We start from the raw sequence: 24780 nt of genomic DNA on the forward strand, positions 1-24780 counted from the left end.
CTGACCAACATTTCCTCCTCTGTTCCTTCATGAATCGAACGCCCTGCAGATGTTGATCCTAGTTCCCCCCGAACCTCAGTCACATTTGACCAAACGGGCGTCACTACCTAAAACTTTTTCTGGGTTTTTTTGCGCTTATGTGGAGTTTATGTTGGAGTCGGTGTAGTGCTGGGAACTGGTGGTTTGTTGAGGTTAGCAGACTCCATTTCTAAGCTAACATTAGCTAGTGTTGCACACGGTTGGTGCTGCAGAAGAGAGGCATGAGGGCCACGAACTTGGTAGCGAGCATAAACATCACATCCTTTTTGGATTTTCCCAGAAAATTCATCTCCTTTCCACAGAAGTCAGTCCACAGGCTGTTGTGGGCCGGGGTCAGGGAAGGTCTCATTCTTTGAGCTACATCCAATTAAAGCTATTAATCCATGTAAATCGCTTGATATTCGAACACATAGTACCTTTAAGTAATGCTACACAACTCCAAGAAGCATTGGGAAACACTCGATACAGCTCACCTGGAATTGAGTCATGGTTTCCAGACACGATGCTGGAATGAGGCAGGATCGAGCATATCTTCAAATGTTTTGATTTGTTGGCCAAACCACTGCAGTCAGAGCTGTGGTTTTCTTTACAGATTCAGTCTCTGCTTCCCAAAAAAAAATCCTCCCCATAATGTTTTTTAAGGACTGTAATCATTTGTAAAATTGCATTTCTGTTAATGCAATCATGTCACATAACTTTCTAACAAGGCTCCTCCAGCAGTGTTTTGGACGGATCGTAATGTGATTTTCTGCATTGAGAAACCTTCGCAGAGAGCTGTGGCATGAAGCCCACCCTAACTACTTCCATGTATTCTTTTATTTCTTTTTTCACTTTTTATGTAGAAGATCTTCAAAACAGTTAAACGAATCATGAAGGGTTTAATCATTGAGGAATTAACCTGTAGTTTATATTAAAAAAGTGTGCATTCAGCTTCGAATAAAAATTTAAATTTAAAGAATTTCAAGACTGTGAACTGCAGTCCAGTTTAAAATGTAAATATTTATGGGAGAACATCCTTCTCCTGTTGGGCTGCACATTAAACACAGTGCCTGCTGCTGCTGTGGCCAAGCAGCTGCTTTATGTCTCAGAGCTGTTAGAACAACAAAATGGAGACAGAGAGAAAAAAAAAGCTCATAATAAGAATGAAAAGAAAAAGAGAAAGGGAAAAGAAAAAAAAAAAAAGCAGGAGTGTGCAGGCAAAGTCCGTAAAGATACCGCGTGCTTGGATAGGGATAAGGAGAAAGAGAAGGGAGATTGGAGAGCTTGACGTGGGATATGAGAAAACACAGGCTAATGCGAAAGAAAAAGTGGGATTTACAAAGCGGCCCTCCGGCGGCCATTTGGTTTGAGGAGAGGATGCGGCGTCCTTAAACTGCTGTAGCGCCGAGGTCAAACAAAATGTGGAGGCAATAAATCTGTGCTGCCTTTGGGGGTGGCTCCTCGCCGCAAATATAGGACGCCTCATAAAACAAACCCCGAGTTCTTCCCCACCTGAAGAATGATAATGGCCGAGCATGTGTATTCCATCATTTGGCTTTTACAAGACGGCACGTAAATTGTTAGAAACGTTTCAAAAGTCCTCGTTACTCTTCAAATTGTGACCAAATGTTGCACTCGAACCAGTAACTTTGCGCGCATTGGATTTAACTGCAACTGTGCGCGATGTCGCCGTCCAAAACAATGACTTCTAATGATGCAACCACCTACATTTGTGCTCACATATTTGAACTGAAACAGAGAAGACAGACACTTCATGCCAGCGCCACAGACTACACTTGAAAATGCAAACAGATGTGTTGAGCTGTGAGCTCCAAGACAGCGAACTTAAAAGTGCAGAGGGTGGATTTTGAAGATTTAAAGGGTTGGTTAACCTAAAAACCATATTTTCTGACTTATCCCTATAGTGGTATCCAACCATGCAGATAATGTCAGACTGACTTGTGAAGTTGGAGTTTCATGCTGCAATCCCAATAACAGAGAAGTAAACTTTGGAGGGAGACATGTTAACAATTTAGCGAAAACGTTTTTCCAGCGTTCTTGCCACCCAGATTAGTTCCAAAATGTTGACACCAGCAAGGTTTCTGTCCAAACACGGAGCTAAATTTTTAACAAATGTTGGGAATATCTGAGAAAGAAAACAAGAATTATTGCTTGTTTCCATCCACCGCTGATGTGTGAGCATCAGGAGCCGGTCGGTGGAGATAAACAGCTGCTGGTGCTAATTTTCCTGTCAGGTGTCGTTAAGGCATCGGGACACGAGAGTCCTCACAGATTTTGCAACAAGGTCACACGCTTCAATTCTTTTTCTGCGAAAAGGTTTTTGTTATGTTGAAATCATTTTTTATTGAATTTGCGACATTTTCTCTCAGTTGTTTTTTTGTGCAAATTGAAAACGCACATGAGGAGAGTTAGATGCACTTTTCTCCTAAAAGTGATGCTCTTGTACAACTAAAGCACAGCCTCATGCAAGAACTGATGGAGATTGAAGACTGTGATGACGGAGGGAAGTTTGTAGGGTGGAGGTAGGAGGAGAGGATGGCGACAACGGGGCCTTCACTCACAATACGGTTCTTCCCATCCCTTGTTAAAGACCTGATTTGAGTTTTGTTTTTAGTCACTGTTGGGTTGGGTTTAGTAAAATATCACACCTTGGTTGATACTTTCACAATCTAATAATACTTATAAGACGCTTGGTTAGGCTTAAGCAGCAAAACTGCTTGGTCAGAATAGGAAATACTACAATTTGTGTTAAAATGTGACATTTTCACAGCATGTTTAAAGCTCCTCCTCTGTTTTCTGGGTTACCAGGGTGACATATGATTGGTTGGCTGAAAAGAAGCAATGGTAAGGGGGTAAACTAAAAGGAAAAGACATGTTGATTAGAAACATATTTGAGATAAGTTTCCCTAAAATGTAATTTAGAAGTCGTATTAGAGTTTTTGTGAGACCTGGCCAATGCAGACCCACCCATAAAATCTGATTCACTTACACTGTATTTCTGTGGAAGCAGGAAACGATATACCAGAGTCTTGGGAACTCTCACAGAAAACTTACACGTGTCTTAATACAACAAGAAGTGAATAAGACTTTTTTTAAAAATCATTTTTGTGACCGACCAGTTCCTTCAACCAACTACGACCATGAACTCCCTCAAAACATTCACATACAGTCTGACCACCTTCCAACAACCCTAAATCCTCCGTGTGAGCAATCTCCTGGCATCCAGTTAACTTTCGAGCACCAAAAGTTGTATTACAGTGAATAACATAATCCACATTGAAAAGAGAGCTGAGGTATGTTACCAATTTATCAGTGTTGGCCGGCCCAGCGTTCATCCATCAAGGCAGCAGGAGGACGCTAAATCATCCAGGACAAGACTCGTCCTGCGCTCTCTGCCTGATTAAAACCTTTTATTCACAGGTTGGTTATACATGACTCTTTGCAGGTTTTCACAATCAGACTTTATTTCCTACCCCTTAAAGCAGTTGTGGCTAAATTGTTCTGTTAGTTGTGCCAATCCTCACAGTGGAACGAAGCTAAAAATACGGAAGATGTGCATTGAGAAGATAAGCGCTGGGATCATTTCTCTCTGCAGTATCTTGCGGCACCACGTTGCCTGATTTCCAGATTTCACTGCCATTTGGTTTTTTTTCGGACACAAAGGCCCCAAAACACCAGTCTTCATGGTATTCCTCTGTCAGCATTTTGTGCTGGACACGACGTTCCTCGGAGTTCTTCTGTGTACAGAATCCACACAGTTTATTCTTCCACATCTGGCCATGCGCTCAGTTGATGTAAAACACCAGGGAGCTGTGACCCCTTGTATAAGTTAACGGCCTGCTCCGGTAAACTGGAATGTTTGACGTCACCCATTTTTCCCTTCGCTGCGTGACTGCTTTTAACAAGGATCCAGCCAAACGTAATATTGTTTAGACAGATTAACGCCACTGAAGTTTGGTATGAACAGAAAGTCTTTGGTAATTCGATAGCGGTGCCTTTTGAGGTGGAGTCCGCGATTCTGGAGAGACGTTGTGGATATTTCGTTCGTTAGCATGTAGCATGTAGCAGATTTAGCGTCCTGTGGGTGTTTGATTTTGGACTTTCTGGAACACGGTTGTGCGGATTGATCTGATGAACACTGAAGTTGATAAAAAAAAAGTGGATTAGATTTGAATTATAGTCCACCTTTAATATTTAAAGGTACACGCAGCAAGTAGCATGTAGCGTGCTATAAGTAGCGCCAAAAAGGAAATGTCAGGGGATCGGAAATGTGTTCTGTGTGTTCGATTATATGTTATAAAACTGATAGACTGACTTTTTCAGTAGGTCCAATGTTGCACACGCATACACTGATTTCTGTTAGCTACATCCCATATAGCGAAGCCAAGGCTTAACAGGTGGTGCGGCACATTTATGTCTCCGGTGTGTCAGTGTGTTTTATTTAGCTTGATCAATGTGCAACTGGAATCGTCCTGAGAGGATACGAAAACCACATGTTTGACAGCCGACCAGGACTTCGTGTGAGATTCGGTTTTTCAACTCAAACAGCCACACCTGGGAAAGTTAAGGGGCCATTTCTAACCCGCTGTTGCGAATTTTCAACAATTTAATTTGAAGTCCAGCTTGTTTGAGTGCATTATATAAATCTGTCAACTTGGCCGCTGGCACAGAACGTCTGAGGGATTGGAACGGCTGAAACTCATCAACACGTTTGGGCCTCGTCCGCGCCAATGTGAATATTTTCCTAGACGGACTAAAATATCTGTTCGCGCAACAATTGATTTACAGGATGTCTCCGTACACATGAGAACACCAAAACAGACTGCAAACCCTCCAACAAGCACCTTGTTATAATACGTCGCACACCAGGGAAGACTGTCAGTCAACTGCAGATGCTGTGGACCGAGTAGTACCGGGAACAGCAGAGGGGTTTTTTTGTTCCGGTTGATTTGGTTCGCCAAGTGAAGTCGTCCACCATCTTTGTTCTGTCAGACACTGTTTCCTACACGTCCGCATAGATCTGCAGAGTTTTAAAAATCTTCACTTTACAATTTGTTTTAACAACCTAAGATGCTAGACTTAAGGATTTCTTTGTAATACGACAAATGGTATATTAGCTGTACCTTGACATGTTTCGGCGTCTTATCTGTCGCCTCCTTGTAAAGTCTAGTTTGAAGACAAAATGAACATCTTTGCTAACCTAAGATGCCGTTTGTATGTAGATGAGAGACCCACACATGGAAGAAAATGTCCATTTTGCTAAATATCTACATTAACGTGGACAAGACTTCAGTCTAGTTTACTCCAGTTGTTCAAGATTGGACTGGAACATACATACGGATCATGATTTTTGATGGATTAACGCTTGTATTCTGCGTTCGCTATAATAAATGACTGTAAATGTTATGCACTTAAACAACGCCATTTGCAATCAGACAACGTATCTGATAGCAGGATAACGTCAACACAATCAGGCTTCAGTGTTTAACAAAGTCCGGCCAGAAGAATAAACCCAACGAAGCCAAAGCGTGCTCTGTAATGAATCAATGTGGAAATCGTGCAGCACAAAGAATGCTCTTTAGAATGCTTGACCAGATAAAGATCGGCCTTGTGTTGAACTCTGACCCTGACCTCGGTGGGAGCTCCAGGCCAGGTCAGAGAAAGGCCTGACTCCTGGTGATCATGATAAAGAACAGTCACTCTTTGGTAGCTTGCTTTTTTTTTCTCCATCATTTTCAACACCCTGTAGTTCTCTAATTACAGCTAATTATTCATTTTTTTGCCGTCTGCTGTACGGCATATTTATGTCATAATGGTACATGCTAATGATGTCAATGTAATTATCCATCTGGCACAAAGACAAAGAGTCTGACTGATCTGTCCCTTAGTGGAGTTCATAGATCATAATGCAGATTTAGACTTCAATTATTAGTTCTACTCTAATATATATGACACGATAAGCTGGAGATGAATCCAGTCCGAGGCAACAAAAAGCAGAATCAGGCAGCAGCAGCAGAGATAAAAAAGCAGGAGGAGGGGATGTGTAATTTAGCAGGACCACAATCCTCCCAGGCCTGAACATGGAAGGCAACGTCTCATAGCTGCGGTTGCCTCTTTAAAAGGAAGACCCATCGGAGACGGGGGCCTGTTGATGGAAAAGCCTAGACATGTAATCAGCGAGCTACTTATTCATTTCAACTTTCCTGGCCTGAGCTCGCAACCCCTCCCTCCAGATTCAGAGCTTTGTTTGTGGAGGTGAGGAGCGTGTTCAAACTAGAGCCTTCTTTCAGATTTCAAACCCCATCAACATCATAAAGCAAATCCTCCCAATATTAAAGCAGACAGGATGCATCTTCTGACTAAATTCTTGTGCCAGTAATTACAAAAAAAGAAAAGCAGACTGGGTGAGGGATAATCATGTTGAAGCACAACACTGTGTGGAAAAAAAAGAAGAAGAGGTCTTGTTTTTGTCCCATTTCAGCTGAAGATTTGGGTCGATGTGGCCAAAAACCCTCGACAGAACAGCTGCTCTCATGGACGTCTTTATCAGCGGACCAGGTTGAGCTAAAGGTCCTTCACAGGGGGAAGATTTATGCTTGGCGGTGACAGCGAGGGTTTCAGAGCAGGAAAAAGGCAGCTGCTGCAGAGCCACCCCTCAGCAGCTGTAACTCATCTGCATCTGGACGAGGAATCAGGCGGCGCTCCTCGAGGTAGCGGCCATGTCAGCGGGGGGACGAGTCGCTCTGAGAACAAATGATTTCGTAAACATGAAGCGTCTTTTCTGCTAATCGGATGACACTATCGGTTTAAGGCCTCATCCCTGTTTTTCACCGAAGGAAACGAAAAGATGTAGTTGGAAATGACTCATTGTTTCCATCAGGTCATTTTCTAACCCTTCGACTTCTGGCTGCCACAGCTTCTCCCCAAACACACTGCATTATGAGTATTTCCATATTAGCCAAGGAAAATCCATAAACTATCCACTTGTTTTTTTGCATTCCCACATCTGCCAGCTGCATCACCGTCGGTTTTTAGGTTGTGCCATGACTGAGGGGGGGAGAAGAAGGGTGTCGGGTTCTTTGTTATCTGACTGACTGCCGTCTGGCGAGCTGCGCTTAATGATAACTGCAGAGTAGACGCATGAGTCATGTTTGAGGAGCTCCAGACTCCGTGTTTGAAACCAGGAGAGGAAATCGTCTGTGCCCTCTTAGCTGACTTGTGGAAAATCCAGAGTGGAGAGGTAAGGGAAGGGGCCTTCTCGCCGCGGTCACGATCAAACCGGGCTTTTACGGCGTCTGTGGAAAAAGGCAGAACCTGCGTTGCATTAGCTGAGAGGAGGGGAAAAAGTGAACGTCCTCCTCCTCCTCCTCCTCCTCCGCCTTGCGGTGGGGTTTTTAGGATGACTCTAAAAACCACACTTCTCTTCCAGTAAATTTCAAACTCACCCGACAAGCAGTGTTTGAAATCCCTCAACCCCCCGACGGGAAAAAAAACTGCTCTCCAACTCTGCGGCCATCTCTGAAAAGGGGCGGAAGTCACTCTCAGTTTACCTCCTATGTCGACCCCGTGTTCCTGAATTGGAGCTAAAGAAATCCAGTCAATCATAAGCACTTCCAAGAGAACAGTAGGGACAGTGAGTATGTTCTTCTGAAGCACTCCACCAGAATATGTTGTCCAAAATACGTTCTCCTTCCAGATACTAAGATTCATTGCTCCAGTGATTCCAAGCAAATAAAAAAAGAAGAGCACTGCTGTGTTCCATGAGGAGCTGGTTTTCATTTTTTGAAAGGCAACAACTTAGACGGCGGGATGTTGCTGGATGTCAGAAGGCAGGAAATGTCATTGCCGAACTATGTCGTGTTTTCTGTGTTGTCAAATGGTTTGCGGCCGGCATAACAATGACGGCTGAGAAAACATACCTTTGGGATTGGGATTTATTTGCCAGTTACAGCGTTGATCTTCTGAAATATACACAGCTGGTTGGGAGTAGTGGAGATGATGTGGTTGTATGTCAAGAGGGGGGAATCCTCGACTTCTGTGTCTTTGGATTGAAAATCAAAGCACTTTTTTAAGACAAACAGGTCGACTTGTTAAAAAAAACCCACAATCAAACATAAATGCTGACTCTGTTCTCTCATAGTTTCCATGCATTTACACTTGCCTGCAGTCGATGTAATCATAGTAGTAGCAGCCTGACAATAAAGGAAAAAAATGAGCGAACAAAAGTGTTAGGAAAGAATAATGACAACACAGAAAGGGGGTCTCCCGTGCTATTGTCTGAGGCATTACCCGACTCGCTGCTACCCATACTTGTGAGATTAGATGTAATGAGCGTAAGAGTGCCTGATTACACGGTGCATTTGTGCAACATTCAAGCCTCGCGTTTCCTTTAATTAGAACTTCAAAGGCCCCAATGCTGCCTTGTTAAGGCAAGTTTAAATGCAATGCATCACTCGTAGCCTCAGTCCGTCTGCATATTCACTTTGTCCGATCTTGTAACGACGGACTCGACGTATCTCGGTCTGATTTACGAGAGGGCAGGGTCAGGTCGTCGCTGCAGGTGGACAGAACTGGAATGAATCGTCCTGATTGACTTGGTTGATGTATTATTCAAGGAATGGATGAAAATATGTTAAAATCAGTCCCTCCATTGTTTAATTGAGGGCTTCAGTGGGGGGTAGAGGGACACTCTGTCACTGTGTGCTGCTACCAATGAGGAGAGATAAAGTTGAAAATCTCTATAATTAATCCACTGAATCCCAAAACCTGCCAAGTTTTAAACTGCTTTTTTTTTTTTTTAAATTGGCAAAATGACCATTTATCAGGGCCAGAACGCATAAAAACAGAAAGAATCACTAGATTTTCAATTGTACATCCATTCTTTCACTAATCAAGCGCGCTGTTTGGTTCATTTAGTAAACTAACCAAATCTAAGCTTAAAATCACATTTCATTAACCTCTTAAGGCCTGGCATCCACATGCATGGACATCACAGTTTGGGTTATATTACCACAGTATTTGTTTTTATCATTATTATATTATTATTATTATTATTATTATTATTATTATTATTATTATTGTTATTATCATGTTATTATTTTTTATATATTTATTAGTTTTAAAAATACTTTTTTACAGATATATTTTTATTTTCTTTATATATATATATATATGTATTTTTTTTTAGAGAAATAAAAAAAATGCATATCAAACAAGAGCTTGGGTCTGAAGAGGATCAAATTGTTTTCATTTTTTTCTTATTAAAAAAATTGCCAAAAAGAAACCATTTTCTACAATTCTGTAAAAGACCTGAAACATTCTGCGCTTCGTGGCACAACCAAACAGACATGACTGACTAAGCTGCGACTTACAATGACATAAAAAAATAAAACAATTTGAGAACTACTCGGCTGAACTGCAGGCTGTGTGTGTTTACGCAACGCACAGAGGAGACAAGTATGAAAACAAATTAGGAAGATTGAAAGCAAAACAAAAGCAAGTTGTTGGAAGATACGTTCAGCATGGCAAAACATCTTTCTGGTAAAAAACACCGAGAGGTTGTAAAAATGTAAATAGTTAAATATCTACAACGTGTAGATTTTTTTCCAGCGTTGGTAACATGATGAGTCCAGGTTTTCTATTCAACTTTTGTTTGTTTCTATCATTTATGGCATTCTAACTCTATCGTAGCGTGTGGAAGAGTTGTGGATGTGCTGTTTCCAGAGAGGTGCAGGACTTTATATCGAAGTGATAAATGAGCCCACAGTGAGTAAAAACGTAGCAGGAGCAAAACAAACTGCTTGGTGTTAATTACTGCCTTCAAAATATTCTGCCTCAGTTCTTGTTGTTTTCTTATAGAGAAGACTTTTTATGATCCTGTTTGAAGTATTCTTGGCAGAAACTAATGTGTGCCAATATTTCGCAATTCAAATTTTACCTACTTTTTTTTTCAACCTTCAAGCGATGACATCGCCGCTTATTAAATTCAGTACTGATGAGACTTTAACTTACATGATGGTGTGCTACAGGGGAGCAGGACCCATGGCAACTCTTACTGTAGATGTCACATAGAACAAGAACATCATTAATCATACATAGAGTTCATGATAATCCTGTAGATGTCGGAATAATGTTTTGTCTGGTTGTTTACTTTAATATTTGCATCTTAATGTTCATTTAATATTTGCACATCTGTCCTGAAATTCATTTGCATGTAAATTAAATTAAGAGTTACTGAAGAGTGAGGGAGAAAAAGAGTGCAAGAGTCGACATACATTTGATTTCGGCGTCTTCAACAGTCGACTGATGGGGAAAATTCAGCACTTCAATAACATATCTGACACATTCTCCCGTTGCACAATGCTTCTGTTGTCAAGTATTAAGGTGGAATTGAGTGAAAACACTTCTTCCTGACTGTTGCAGCTCTTAAACTTTAACTCGGATGTTGTTGGAGCCCTTCACAATGATGTACGATGGCGTTAGCCCTCTGTGCAGGTCTGGGTTCATGTGCTTCTTGTAGCATCTTTTGCAAAAGCAATGCAAACCCTAACTGGTGTTCAGGGCTCCTTTGTGCAGCTTCCTTCTTGGCTAACCTGACTCACCTGCAGTGTGCAGCTCAGAGCTGCCACCTGCTGTTAGCATGAGGAACAGGTAAAGGTTGGAGCTCAGGTCACAGAACACATGGGCTTCTGCCAGGAACTCCCCACAACAGGACCAGACTCTGCATCCAGCTCTCTGATTCCCTGTTAACATATCACAAAACCAGAAAAAGAAGAATTTCACTATGCATTCATATTTTCAGGGCTGTAATGAACACATTTGTGTATTTAATTGCTTCCAGGTGACACACGATTGAATACTCAGTTATTTGTAAAGCACATGTTGAAAGTATGAACCCGGCCTTCAGACCAAAGCGGTTAGTGGGACTTGTGGGTGAAACAGTGCTTCATAGGTGGCTGCAGGTTTTCTCTTCTGAACGTGAGTCAAGCTTCTGAGACGCTGCCTCTGGAGGAAATGATGTCATGTCTAACTGCTGGAGACTTTGCTGCAACAACACATCACGTTTTCCAGACCTCCTTTCTCTCACAGTGTGTGCAGAATATGATGGAAAGCTGTTTCGCATTAAGTCCATGTTGTGTGTGTGTGTGTGTGTGTGTGTGTGTGTCAGTATACAGCAATGCTTTCCTTGCATTTCTTCTTCTTCTTTTTTTAATTTTTCCAGTCGGACTTCTTTAGATTGGTATTAACTGTTCGCTCTGGTCCAGACTACTTGTGATGATCAACCTAAAAGCTTCTGGCTCTGCCTGCTTCTTCTGTGGCGGCCTGGCAGCTTAGCGGTTAGCGCTGTCGCCTCCCAATAAGACGATGGTTCTGTGCTAGTGTTGACGTTTGCTCAGAAATACCGTGGTTAGTGCAGCTCTTGGTTTTTGTGCAGTGCATGCTGGGAACAGGGAAAAAGTGGAAGATAGGATGGAGGTTTAGTTTCCATTGGTAGAAAAACACAAGATTCCTTCATGCATCTTCACTAGTACAATTGCTGGCGTGTGTTTTTCAGTTAATATTGACACTGGCTTCAACAAAAGTCAATTATTTTCATTTCTGTAATTCAAACATTTCCTAAAAAGCTCCAGAGGTGCCTGGCAAGCCTCTATTGTTTCTGCATTGAACTGACACAAACTAAGAGCCTCCTTCACCTCTGTGCATTCCAGGAGATGACATGAGCTGCACGGCGGACGGCCAGGTGTACACGAACCGGGACATCTGGAAGCCAGAGCCGTGCCGGATCTGCGTTTGTGACAACGGCCAGGTCCTCTGCGACGAGATCCAGTGCGATGAGCTGACTAACTGTGAGAAGATGTCCATCCCAGACGGGGAGTGCTGCCCTATTTGTCAGAGCGATGCATCCACTGGCGGCGGGACGGACAGTTATGGTGAGTTGTCCTCGAGTTTATAGAAAGCAGAAAAAAACAGCACATTTTAATTGAATGCTTTATATTTATAGGTGATTCAGTTAAAGAGCTTCACACCCACAGTTTAACACACCTAAGCCTTCATTAGGACAAAAAAAATCACTTCCACAAGAATATTATTAAGAAAAAACAAGCTCTGCCTTTGTATATTGTTCAAAACAAAAGTATAAACAGCATTTTGGTGAGAGATGTTTTCACAGGTTGCCAATTTGAAGTACAAATTGCCGCCGTGATCGGGCTGTTGCACATCAGTAGGCTCATTCTACGAGTGACTGACATCAGATTAATTGTGTTAATTGACTGTTTTGCTTTTGTTTACTCTGACCGACCTGCATAATGATGATTAATGGATCTCTTCGGAGCGGCTTCACTGCGCTCTACGTCTTCTCAGCTTTTTCCACACAAACGATTTATTGACAGTTTGTTCCCTGACGTGCTCAAATGTTCACAAAATCTTTTTTCTGCTTTTTTTCTCCTCCATGTAGGTGGGGGCAGAATTTACAAGGTAAGCGACACTTGATCATGTGTTCTCCTCCGACATAAAACTGAATTGTTTGTTCTTCATGGAGTGTGATTTTGAAACCTCTTGTCATTTCTTTGTGCAGGGTCAGAAGGGAGAACCTGGGGATGTTCCACTTGTGAGTATTTTCTACACCGCTTTTCATTTATTAAATCTAAAATAGGTGCAGGATCTAACTGGCGTGTTTGCTGCTTCCCCTGCAGGTGACTGGCATCAGAGGCCGCCCTGGAGCTATGGTGAGCACCGCGGTTCTTTAGCATCTTCTAAAAAATTAAACCTCTTGGTTGCTGTTAAAGCGACAGTCCCTCCAGTTTCAAGTGCATGTTCTTCCACCTCAGTTGACACTAGATGGCACAAGAGGACAGTTACCTCCTGCATAACTTCACCTTAAAAGGATGCTAGCGTAGCAGGATGCTCCTCCGGTTCCTCTGACAGTTTCAGCTACACATGTGCATTGTTGTGATGCGGTTGCAGTTTTAGTCTGATCCTTGCTGTTTGTCACAACAGGGACCTCCCGGCTCGGCAGGAGAGAGAGGACCACGGGGACACAAAGGAAGGCCTGTACGTCACATCTGCAAGTCTCCACCGACATAAAGCACAAGTTAAATATGACAATAAAGTGTCAGTAGATTAGACTCATGAGTCCACACTAACAGAACGGATCAGGTGTGAGCTCATATCTGACCTAATCTGTTAGCAGAAGCTTCAAAGATGACACAAGAAGAAGTACTCAGACCTTTGATTTAAGCAACAGCAGCAACACCACAATCAAGAATACTATTTAAGTAAAGTAGTAAAGTAGTACTACTTTAGTAAAACACCTTCATTCTAAACCTTACTGAAATAAAGGTAGCTAAGAATTACCATCAAAATGTATTTAAAGGACCAATTAAACACCAAAACAGGCTCTGGCAGAGTTCTAGTTTCACATGTTAGCAATTATTATTACTGTTACAGTGACATGAAATAGAAATACTGACAGAAGTAGAACTGATGTTATGCAGTCAGGTAGCTTAATTTACTGTTATTCATGATGCCATGACAGGTTTTTAAAGTTCTGATCTGCTTTGAAGTTACTAGTTTCTACAGATGTCAGATGTAATGGAGTAAAAAGCAGAAAGTAGTATCAAATTAAAATACTGAGGTATCTTAGATTGCACTTTGGGGCAGTACTTGAGTAAATGTACTTTACGCTGTTGCTGTATTTGGTAGGATTTTAGAGTATATGTGGGTGTACACGAGGTAATAAACCACAGCAGTACGTACTGGATTACATTAATCAGAGCCAAAGCCATAGTTGTTACCGCTTCTTCAGCCTCCACGTCTTTATGAGACTTCAGCTACAATACTTCAGCTGCATATGCAGAATATTATATATGATGATGTCTCATCCATTTAAAGCTCTGTGCTCTTAGAAACAGCTTCCCCATGACGTCTGGACTCTGATTACTAAGGTCATGAGAATGACTCCTCTCCACTCCCTCTTCTGTCAGACTGTCCAAACTAAACTAAAAACTAGTGGGTTCAAAGGCAACAGACCAACAGTCAGACTGTCATGTGGGAAGTTGATGTATAAATGCTTCGCAAGCAAACATGCAGCAGGATGATGAATGAAGGCGCCCCTCTTGGTGGAGTTGCAGTGGTTTATGTGTGTGCTTGTGATTTATTAGAACCAGGGGTTTCCTGCTGCACACTTTACAGCTCACAGTTCACAAGCAAGCAGAAGTGAAGCTCCGTCGTTCGTGTCGAACCGGAGCGGCACGTACCACTGTAAATCTTCACCGCGCTGATTAACTGATTTATCTTCATGTCCGTCTTTAAATGTACTAAAATTAAATCAGAATAAGAACTGAAGTGTACCCAGGAGCCGTCGCTGCCAGGATGAATAAATCAACGTCAGACTGAGTGGAGTTTAAAAACTCTTTCTTTCCATTACTTTCTAGGGACTGCGTGGCCCTGCGGGATACGATGGAGAGCCTGGTATACCGGGTCAGCCCGGTGAACCAGGACCTCCTGGACCTCCAGCGCACCCCGGGGTGAGTAGTGCAGGGAGGACAAACACTGCATGTACACAGACCTGCTGACATGTAGAGAATTATTACCTCACTTTGTTATCATGTAGACCTCCATGTCAACTCTTTAACAGTTGCCATTTCTGCTCTACAATACTGACATTCTGGTGAACTGCTATCCACCAGTTTGTGCCTTCTTCTAGTCCACTGCACATGTTTGAATTAATGAGGAGGATACATCTCCTGAATCCTCCCTAAAATCTCTGATATGAATACTGATCAAACCCAGTTAACCTGAAGTGTTTTTCCCTGCAGGGCCTGGGATCCCAGATGGCAACAGGGTTTGATGGAAAAACAGGACCCCAGGCCATGCTGAGTGGCACCAGGGTAAGAGGACGTCAGCAAAACACGAACTGATGCGTCCGCGTTTCCTAAACGCCTCAGCCGAAGAGCACAACAGTTTTTAAAATGAGGGCTGATCGTGTTTTGGAAAGTGGTTTTGTGCAAGACTGTTGTCCATAAGTGTGCTGCTTTTGCTACTTAACCACAGCTCTAGAGGTGATATATGGATTCTACATGTAAAAATGTTGACTCTCACAATGCAGTTTGTGGCATCTTTTTATTAACCCCTCCTCATCTTGTTCACACCCACACAAGATGTTACAAATGCCCCCATCTGCAGCACAGACTCAGGCCTGTATCTCTCTCCAGAGCTTCACAACTTTCACAATGTGAATTCCAAAAGGACACATAAATTAAACTTGATGTGCAAAAGTTTAATTGTGCAACATTGCGTGCTGATCTTCCAGAAATAGCTCCCTGCAATTAAAAAAAAATAAAAAAGCCCACCACAGAAACACACCCCACTCAGCAGCCTTCTGAAACAACCCGTCCATCAGCACTTGTGTGAACTGATGCAGTTCATCAGACAAGCTGCTCACTTCAGATTCTCTTGTTTTAAATGGCAAGTAGTGACAAAACAAGAGTAACGTGACGCTGGTGATGCCTCCCCTCCACTGAAGGAGCTCTGACACCCACATGTCAGCATCAGTCCTGGAGGCTGACAGTTTACTGTCCCGGCTCATCCTGCAGATGTTCCAGCGGTCAGCATCCCCGGAGCATCACTCTCCCTCCGGCTGCTCTTTGTCCACAGTGCAGCCCGGTGGCTCCCCCAAAATGGCGTCTTTTTCCTCCTTTGTAGCCGCTTTATCGCTCTCCGACCCGGCCCCAGCCTCCTCCCGTTTCGCCGCCGGTTCGCCCTCCCCGTCGCTGCCGCTGCTCGCGCCGTCCTCCTCCAGCAGCGCCACAGCCTGCTCCTCGGACCACTCTCGGAAGGCGTTCTCCACCGCGTCCCGGGAGCAGCCCACCAGCTTGGCCGTTTCGGCGACGCTCACGCCCAGCTGTCGGGCCATGTCGATCTGACCCTTGTCAAACTCGCTCAGGGCTTCGTACGCCTCCATTAGTCCCCTTGTTGCTTTTACGGAATAGTCACAGTTTGGTTGTTCTTCAGTGTGTTAAGAGGAGCCGAGCAGAGCCGAGCCGACTGGAGGACACTCGGCTCCAGTCGGCACGGCGGGAACCTCGGGTCGCGCATGCTCCCTGTGGTCTTGACTGAGAGGGATTATAATGCGCATGCTCTACGGGGGAACATCCGGGTATCTCGTACCGCCGCACACTGGAGCTGAACTCCTCCTTCAGATTGCTCCTTTTTAAAAAACTTTTATTAAACTCTTTTTGAAGACCACTTTCTGTAATCATGAAACCAAAGAGAAACTATGGACTAATAATCATTTGTTTTTGCTTTTATAAACTGTGATGGGCTTTTATTTTTAACTGTTAACGGAGATTTCTGCAGACTAAAGTAAACATTAAAAAATAAAAAAACAAAATAAATAAAAAGATTACATTAGATTAATCGTAAGTAAAAAATATTTCTTAGTTTTGCTAGTTTCAGCCACACTTACCACTTAAATATCAAACAATTCTAAATTCTATCACCTTAACAGTTACTGCATTGTTTCTAATCTGAACAGATTAAGTAATTGCTCTTAAAAATGAAGAACTAACAGTTTAGATTCACTGTAAAAGTCATTGCACCAACTCATTATTGAGATTTAAGTATTTCATTTTTACACGCTCAGCTTTATTTTTGATGAAACTACTTCCTCCTCCTTGCACACATTTGTAGAGATGTTCCTTCATTCTCCAGAGCTCTTTGCAGGAGAGGCTGCGCTGTTCTACTTTTCTCATTAAAATACCCCAAAAGAGTTCTGTTGGAGTCATTTTGCACATAAAAAACTTGACAAAACTGGGAATGTTCAGGTGTTCAGAGCTCATTTAGAACCATCTTAACACAATTAAGCTAATTAGAAATCACAGCTGTACTCAATTTTGTTGCAGTAATCACAGCTGTATTCACTTTGGTTGTATTTAGTTTCTACTTAGCAGCTGTATTTTCAGCACAGCCTTTCTTTGTTTTGGATTGTTCAGAAATGGAAATAATCCTCCTGTCGATGCAGACATAATGGAATTACTGTGAAGTGATAGAGTTTTGAATCATTTGGCATTTTTGTGATATTGCACATGAATTTCAGTTTAATTTGGTTGGATATATGTATCCATATGCTTAGATGTGTTTGTTGAAATGCAATATAAAATCACAACCTATCACAGAGTTACAACTCTCATAGCCACAACACACATATGTAGAATAAAAGCTGATTTTCTCTGACTTATTGCCAGCAGAACAAAAACTGGGGTTTTGCTATTTATGTGGCACAGCAGTGGAGACTTCATTATTATTATTTTTTCTTTATGATCTCATGGTAGCATTATTCATGATTTACATTTTTCCACTGTGAAATTATTGGGAAATGAAATATTGTTTCCTCTGGAGAGTCACAATATTTTTTTTTTCTGTTGTGTCAAGTAGATTATTAGAGTTTTCACTGTTGCTTAAATTCAATCATTTAAAAAGTAGATGCATACTGCAAGAGTGAAAAATCATCTCAATACTAAACAAAAAATGAGTCCTATAGATGAAATGCTATTTGTTGCACTCAGCCAAGAAGTTAAGATACTTGACCTGTCTTAGAAATAAACATGGCAGCAATTTCAGTTTTTCATGAACCACAATCACTGCATTTGAGTATAGCTCTGTTGGACACCTTTGAGACTTTTTGCCTCAAATTCATTCATTTAAAGGGTCACTTCACACAAATTCTATATCTAAAAAGGAAAAAATAAGGCACACAAATAAATAGAAAATCATAACGCGCTTACTTCTCCCAAATCATATATGGCCATTTCGAGTAATTAGTTAGATTTAGAAAGAAAATAAGCAATACATCTCAGAATTTTCACCAAAGTAATCGATGTGTATAGAATTTAGTTCTTGGTTCAGCATTAACAAAAGCTGATTCAGAAAACTCTACAGCAACAACGCCACTGTTACGCTTCACAGTCCACATCCACAGAACACCTACTAAAGAAACAGTCCCCACGAAAACCATCAAAACTATGTGTCTGCGTGTGGCTGATGATGTTTTGAATTGAATCCTCGCCTCTCTCGTAATGGGAATAAAACGGAGAAGACGTGAACAATCTGTTTATCGGTTGCCTTTAAGCAAACAATCTGGGAAGCTTTTAGTTATTTTTATGATGCTTCACAGTAAATAACATTTAACTTTAAAGCAGATTTTACTGAATATGCCTGCAGTCAAGTAAAACTTCAGTGTCGTACCATCTGTTTGAGTAGAGCAGTTTAGTATGTGTTTGTCAGATGGGGAATGGACCAGTAATTATTAAAGGATTGCTTTCTCAACAGTGTTGGAAAATGGGTTTATAGACTTTTTCTAATAAAAATGTAATCACCAAATGAAACTTCCACCATCTTGTTCACTTGATTTGCCATCTTGTTTCAGGGAGAGTCTGGAACCAGAGGACCTCCCGGGCCCAACGGCTCACCTGTAAGTCCACAGCGTCTTCACAACACCGATAACTGACACATAAACAGCATCCTATAATTTTGTTGTGCTCACTGTTTATCTTTTAAACATTTCATCCCTCCGTTATAGGGTGTGTCTGGCCCACAAGGACCCCCTGGAGATGTTGGTGATCCAGGACACATGGTATGGATTCTTCTGTACATTTCCTATGTGTGGTAAAATCAACTATAAACCTGAAACCCCACACATACTGAATATACACAGTAATAACTGGAATGAATACATTTTTAACTTTGCTGTAATGGTTTTTCAGAGTGACGGGTAGTTGCTGGATGTTTATTGTGTCTGTGTTTGTCAGGGTTCGCCTGGACAAAGGGGACCTGAGGGCCCTGCAGGGAAAGCAGGTGAAGATGTAAGTGAGCTTTTGGCTGTTTGTCTTCCTGTATGCTACATTAGTGAGTAAAAAAAATGTCTTTACATCCATCAGCATTCACTCTCACATTTCTGTCCATTGTGCCACATGCCGGCTGAGACTGTAATCTGTGGGAACGTTTTCTAAAAAAAAACAAAAAAAAACCATCAGCCTTGAGAAGTTGAGTGTAAATCTATATTCATAAATGAGCATTTTTGACAGTTAGACAGGCCCGGCTGCATTCAGGGTATTATGAAATGGAAAATCCTTGAGCCTCTTTGATAATTACAGCGTATGGTGACAGACAGTGTACTCAGAGTCAGGAGAAACGGCCTCGTCAAATCATTTGCTTCCTGCCACTGTCACGGTGTAAAACCTACATCTTGACATGTTGCATCTTATACACAAAGCGATAAGAATGCTCCCACCTTGCATCCAGAGTATTCAATACAGTTGGAGCTCCTTGAGCAACACAAAACCAACAGCAAGAAATCTGATAGTGGCATTTATTTCACTTGAATATTTCTGTAATGTATAAATTCCATGTCTTCACCAGGGAGAAGCTGGCAAATCAGGAAATTCTGGAGAAGTTGGATTCCCCGGATCAGCAGTAAGCTTCTCTAACTCGAAACCTAATAAAGATTCTTGTTTATGAATCTCCAGTGGACATAACTAATGATTTCGGATGTTTTAGGGTCCTCGAGGTTTTCCTGGAACACCTGGGCCTCCTGGCCTGAAGGGCCACAGGGTGAGTATACATCCCTCTCTGAAACATTTGGACGTTATAAAACAAGCATCTGCGCTGCCATGATTAGTTTAGAGCTCTTTAAATAAAAGTGATTTTACCTAATTTTGCTGTTTTTTTTCTCTGTTTATGTACACTCAGCTCAGCTCTGCAGGTACGGCATTAAACACAGCTAGGTTTAACAGTTTCTTTCTGTCTTTGTCACAGGGCCACGGCGGACCAATCGGCCAGAAAGGTGAAACTGGAGCTCTTGGATCCAAGGTATAACAAAAAGTAGAATAAAGCACTTGTCATTTTCAATCTGTCAGAGTGTTCACTTGGCAGCCTACATAGTATCATACCTATTTGACTTAAATGACTGCTAAAAAAAAAAAAAAGCCTGTTAAACATCTTATTATGTGGTAATGCTAGTTTACTGTAAATACGTTTTCTGTGGTTTTCCAGGGTTCCACAGGGCCCCCTGGTCAGATGGGAGGACCTGGACCCATGGTAAGTTCAGCTGCTTATTTTACAGAGCCAGTGAAGTGGAGTAGCCCATACACATGATACAGTTGGTTATGCTTATGAGCAGATGTGGCCTTTCTGATGTTGCCCTTATCTTGAATTTGCTCTAAATAACCTCCTGCATGTCCAAACTTTAAAGGGATGCATTAAACAAAGGACAGCTGTAATTTATCACTGTCTGTGAACAACAGGGTCCGGCTGGGATGCCAGGGGAGAGAGGACGCTCTGGACCTGGCGGTATAGCGGTAAGGATGATAACACAATGCAGCAGCAACATCTGCTACCACAATCATTTTTTTCCCCCCCTAACGTCTAAAATATACAAGTTGTAGTTGGCTGTATTTTAATGTTTGTGCATGATGTGTTCATGTAATACGAGTATATTTAAGTTTAAATTTGGTTATTTGTAAAAATGTACATGAGCAGACGGTAGTTAGTTCATGATTTCAGAATCAAACTGCTTCATTTTTGTTTCTTAGGGTAAACGTGGTCCACCTGGTAATATCGGGAAACCTGGTCCAATGGTAAGTCAGCATTCACAGTGTTGGTTTTAGTGGATTTATTGTACATGATAGGGATCAACATGGCATTTGTGGATGTAGGTGCTCGTGCTTTGGTGGATTTGAGTGAAAACAGATCAAATAAGTTGATGTATGTCTGTATGCGTCACTATCTAAAGTACACTAATGTGGTCTATTTGCCACTTACAGTCACACAGATGTCCTGCTATACCTGGACAATCAATGTTTTTTTTTTTTTATTTATCATGTGACTGCATATTTTCACAGTTATGTTGATACAATAAAGCCTTATTGTCATTGCTGTTGGTTAACAGGGCCCCCTGGGTCTCAATGGCCCACCTGGATATCCAGGAACCCCAGGAATGAAGGCAAGTACAGTAAAACACTAAATAAAGAAGACAGGCTTTTTTTTTATCACCTATGAATAAATGCTGTCAAAGTCGAATGTATCTTATGTCTGTACATTAATTGTACCTGATGATTGTCTTCTTCAGGGACAACCTGGACCCACAGGCGTCCGGGGTCCAGAGGGCGCCCAGGGACAGAGAGGAGAGACCGGTCACCTGGGTAGAGCTGGACCTGTTGGCATCAGGGTACACTTCTTACTTTACTTTTACTTACATGTCACTTATCACACATTATTGAGAAGTTTCTGGTGAAGTTTCAGAATAGCTCACTGTATCCATCAGAGCATTGATCTGATGATCTCATCTGACAACGTTTCTGTTTAAAGGGACCCATGGGTACAGATGGAGGCCCAGGTACCAAAGGACCAGTGGTATGTACACATTTATTCATTTTAGGCAAATTCTCCATTGCGGTTTGAATACAGCGAGGTCACAAACACATGGTTAACTCTTTACAGGGTAATCTTGGACCACAAGGCCAAGGTGGCCATTCTGGACCTCCTGGCCCTCCAGGACCTCAGGGAAGCACCGGTCAGCCTGGTATCAAAGGACAACTGGTAAACTGGCTCAACGTTTTCATTGAATTGCTGGAATTTCTTTAAATCCTTGATAACAACAGACAGGGGACTCACAATTTTTGCGTTCTTGTGTCAAAGGGAGATCTTGGTGTTGCGGGATTCAAAGGAGAAGCTGGACCTAAAGGAGAGCCTGTAAGATTCAAATCCAAAAGTCAAACTGGTGTACATCATTAGATAATAACAATTAATTGAAGGAAAGTAAAAGTTAAAAATTGTCCTTCAGCTGCAGTATGTACTCTGGCTTGTGTGTTAACTTCCTAGGGTCCACCAGGCTCCCAGGGAGTGATCGGACCTCAGGGTGAGGAAGGAAAGCGAGGAACACGTGGAGACTCCGGCTCTGTTGGCCCTCCTGGTCCCGTCGGTGAGAGAGTGAGTCAGCATCCTGCATCCTTCTGTAACATTCATCCGACAAGGAGTTGCAGTGTCAGGATAGGGGTCAGCTCTGTAATGAATTCAGTCCTGAGAAGTAATCACTTTAGGAGGGAGGCAATAAATTGCTTTTGACAAATTGGTGTGTGAAATTGGAAATGCTCCCATTTATATGTTTACTCATGGATAGTGGCAAATACGATGATTAGCACTGTTGGCTCACAGCAGGAAGGTCCACTGTGGTCTCCTCATGTCTGTGTGGTTTCCTCCTGGTTCTCTGGCTTCTTGCCATAGTCTGAAAGTTAAGTGGACTGCAGAACCAAGCTGTCCTGTAGATTAGTTCTACTTTCTTTACTACAGTGATCTGATTTAATGCAGTTGTATAAATTTAAATGTGATGAGAATCTAACTCATCATCTGTTTTTCAGGGATCTCCTGGAAACAGAGGGTTCCCTGGTGCTGATGGGCTGCCAGGACCAAAGGTAGAGTATATTTTATACTTACTGTTCCTGGAAATCAGTTTGCTGCACATAACAGTGATGATTCAAGTTGTGAGTGTTTAAGATTTAAGATTTTAAGAAGTATGAGGAAATAATTGTCTGTTTTTTGTTTTTTTCTCTCTCGAAAGGGTGCTCAAGGAGATCGTGGCACATCTGGACCATCAGGGCCAAAGGGTTCTCTTGGAGACCCAGGACGTACAGGAGAACCTGGTCTACCAGGTGCAAGGGTAACACAAGAGCTTGGCATTTTACTTTTGAGTTGCATTATCTTTAAACCCCTTTACTACATCAAAATAAGTATTTCTAGCACATAAATGTCCATGACTTACAGTTTTATCTCTTTTTTTTCTCAGGGTCTTACTGGTACCCCTGGAGTCCAGGGAGCAGAGGGCAAGCCAGGACCTCTGGTAGGTCACAAACTAAATACTAGACATATAAATCACAATCACTACAAGTTTTATTAATGATTCTGAGAAATTATCAGTGTGGGTTGAGACAATGTATGATGTGCTTCTTATTAAGGGGGCTCCTGGTGAAGATGGTCGTCCAGGCCCTGCAGGGTCCATAGGAAACAGAGGGCCTGCAGGAACCATGGGAGTACCGGGCCCTAAAGGCTTCAATGTAAGATGCAAAGTTACTCAAAACTGTGCATCAGTAAATCAGTCCTTTCAGCCTCTGTTCCATTTCTAATTTAAATCATGATCTACTCTCAAAGGGTGACCCAGGAAAGACAGGTGAACAGGGATCTCCAGGAGTGCTGGGTCAAAGAGTGAGTATTGTCTATGAGTTTGTTTTGCATCCAGCATGGAAAGGAGGACATAAGAACGTTTCTGAGATACTACATGTGCAACCATTCTCTAGTGCTTTCAGTGTTCTATTACTGCAATGATCCACTTTACAACAGAAGTTCACCATCACCTAATACCCCTACACACCTTTTGGAGATCAAGCGATGAGTCTCCTCCAGATGTCTAATGTGCAGGATTGTTAACTCGCTATTTGTATTCAGGGTCCTCCAGGAAAAGATGGAGAGGTCGGACCTGCAGGCCCCCCTGGTCCACCTGTAAGTGTTCCATTTCGCTGTAATCACACTATCTGCTTAGAACCTTTTCTTGTTCTTCTTGTTCTTTTTTTTTTTTTTTACTGCTGTTGCAAATGACACTGAAATGATTGTTTCCTCTCAAAGGGTGTTGCAGGAGACAGAGGAGAGCAGGGACCTCCGGGTGTAAATGGATTCCAGGTGCGTGATTGTTTTTGGCTCGTAGTTAAATGTTTAAAAGTTCTAACACAGTTTCCAGAGTTGGATAGATGTGAGGGGACAAGGAGGTTGTGCTATAGTGGTCATGTTTGACTTTTCTTTTGTGCTCTTAGGGTTTGCCTGGAAATCAAGGCCCCCCTGGAGAGCCTGGAAAGCCAGGTGACCAGGTGAGTCCAACAAAAGCGTAGAAATGCAACTTGTAGCTATATCACATAATTGGTTTAGTCTTGTTCTCTACTCTGAGATGTTTTATATCATTTGAACTGTTATATAGTTGGGATCCAACATGTGTAACACAACTGTCTGTTTCTTTCAGGGTATTCCTGGAGAGCTCGGTTCTGTGGGTCAAATCGGACCAAGGGTAGGTGAACTGCATTTATTTCATCAGTCTAACATTATTGGTGTTGGTGACTATCTGAGACCTAGCTGATGGTATCTGTTCTCTAGGGAGAGCGTGGAATTCCTGGGGAGAGAGGAGAGTTGGGTTCAACTGGTCTGCAGGGACCTAAAGGAATTCCTGGTGCACCTGGTCCAGATGGGCCAAAGGTACTGTTCCACCAGCATGACTTACACTGAACAGCCACAACATTAAAACCACCTGCGTAATATTGTGTAGGTCTCTTGTGGTGCTAGAACAGCTCGGAATTGTTGGGACATGGCACAAGACCTCTGGAGGTGTCCTGTGGTGTCTGGCACTGGAACATTGGCCGTGGATCCTTTGGGTTTTGTGGGTTGTGCAGTAGGGCCTTAATGGATCAGGATTAGGATCTGGGAAGTTTTGAGGCCAGATCAATGCTTTTGTCATGTTCCTTGAACCTTACCTGTGTAGTTTTATGGTGTGGCAGGTTGATTATCTTGTCTGGACCCAGCGGAACCTTACATGGTCAATGTCCATCACTTCATCTGACGGTGGTTTTAATGCTGTGGCTGATCTGTGTATCTGCACAGAGAAAGTGTGAACCGGTTTGGGCAGATTCAGACTAACCTTGATGTTTGTCA

General features: G+C 42.3%; 1 protein-coding gene across 1 annotated transcript in view; it reads left to right on the forward strand.

The window, feature by feature from the left end:
• LOC103365627 (collagen alpha-2(V) chain-like) overlaps positions 1-24780 on the forward strand; it is a 48177-nt gene that overhangs the window by 11545 nt on the left and 11852 nt on the right. The window contains exons 2-33 of the mRNA XM_008293104.1: positions 11748-11969; positions 12494-12513; positions 12614-12646; positions 12732-12764; positions 13036-13089; positions 14472-14564; positions 14856-14927; positions 18464-18508; positions 18617-18670; positions 18846-18899; positions 19456-19509; positions 19594-19647; positions 19852-19905; positions 20089-20133; positions 20340-20393; positions 20628-20672; positions 20984-21037; positions 21164-21262; positions 21403-21447; positions 21535-21633; positions 21733-21786; positions 21916-22023; positions 22452-22505; positions 22652-22750; positions 22877-22930; positions 23046-23144; positions 23239-23292; positions 23533-23586; positions 23710-23763; positions 23895-23948; positions 24098-24142; positions 24229-24327. Of these exons, the coding sequence (XP_008291326.1) occupies positions 11748-11969; positions 12494-12513; positions 12614-12646; positions 12732-12764; positions 13036-13089; positions 14472-14564; positions 14856-14927; positions 18464-18508; positions 18617-18670; positions 18846-18899; positions 19456-19509; positions 19594-19647; positions 19852-19905; positions 20089-20133; positions 20340-20393; positions 20628-20672; positions 20984-21037; positions 21164-21262; positions 21403-21447; positions 21535-21633; positions 21733-21786; positions 21916-22023; positions 22452-22505; positions 22652-22750; positions 22877-22930; positions 23046-23144; positions 23239-23292; positions 23533-23586; positions 23710-23763; positions 23895-23948; positions 24098-24142; positions 24229-24327 (2111 nt within the window). The remainder of the gene's footprint in view (positions 1-11747; positions 11970-12493; positions 12514-12613; positions 12647-12731; positions 12765-13035; positions 13090-14471; positions 14565-14855; positions 14928-18463; positions 18509-18616; positions 18671-18845; positions 18900-19455; positions 19510-19593; positions 19648-19851; positions 19906-20088; positions 20134-20339; positions 20394-20627; positions 20673-20983; positions 21038-21163; positions 21263-21402; positions 21448-21534; positions 21634-21732; positions 21787-21915; positions 22024-22451; positions 22506-22651; positions 22751-22876; positions 22931-23045; positions 23145-23238; positions 23293-23532; positions 23587-23709; positions 23764-23894; positions 23949-24097; positions 24143-24228; positions 24328-24780) is intronic.

Source organism: Stegastes partitus, unplaced genomic scaffold (assembly GCF_000690725.1).
Source record: "Stegastes partitus isolate 25-593 unplaced genomic scaffold, Stegastes_partitus-1.0.2 Scaffold858, whole genome shotgun sequence".
Lineage (NCBI taxonomy): Eukaryota > Metazoa > Chordata > Actinopteri > Pomacentridae > Stegastes > Stegastes partitus.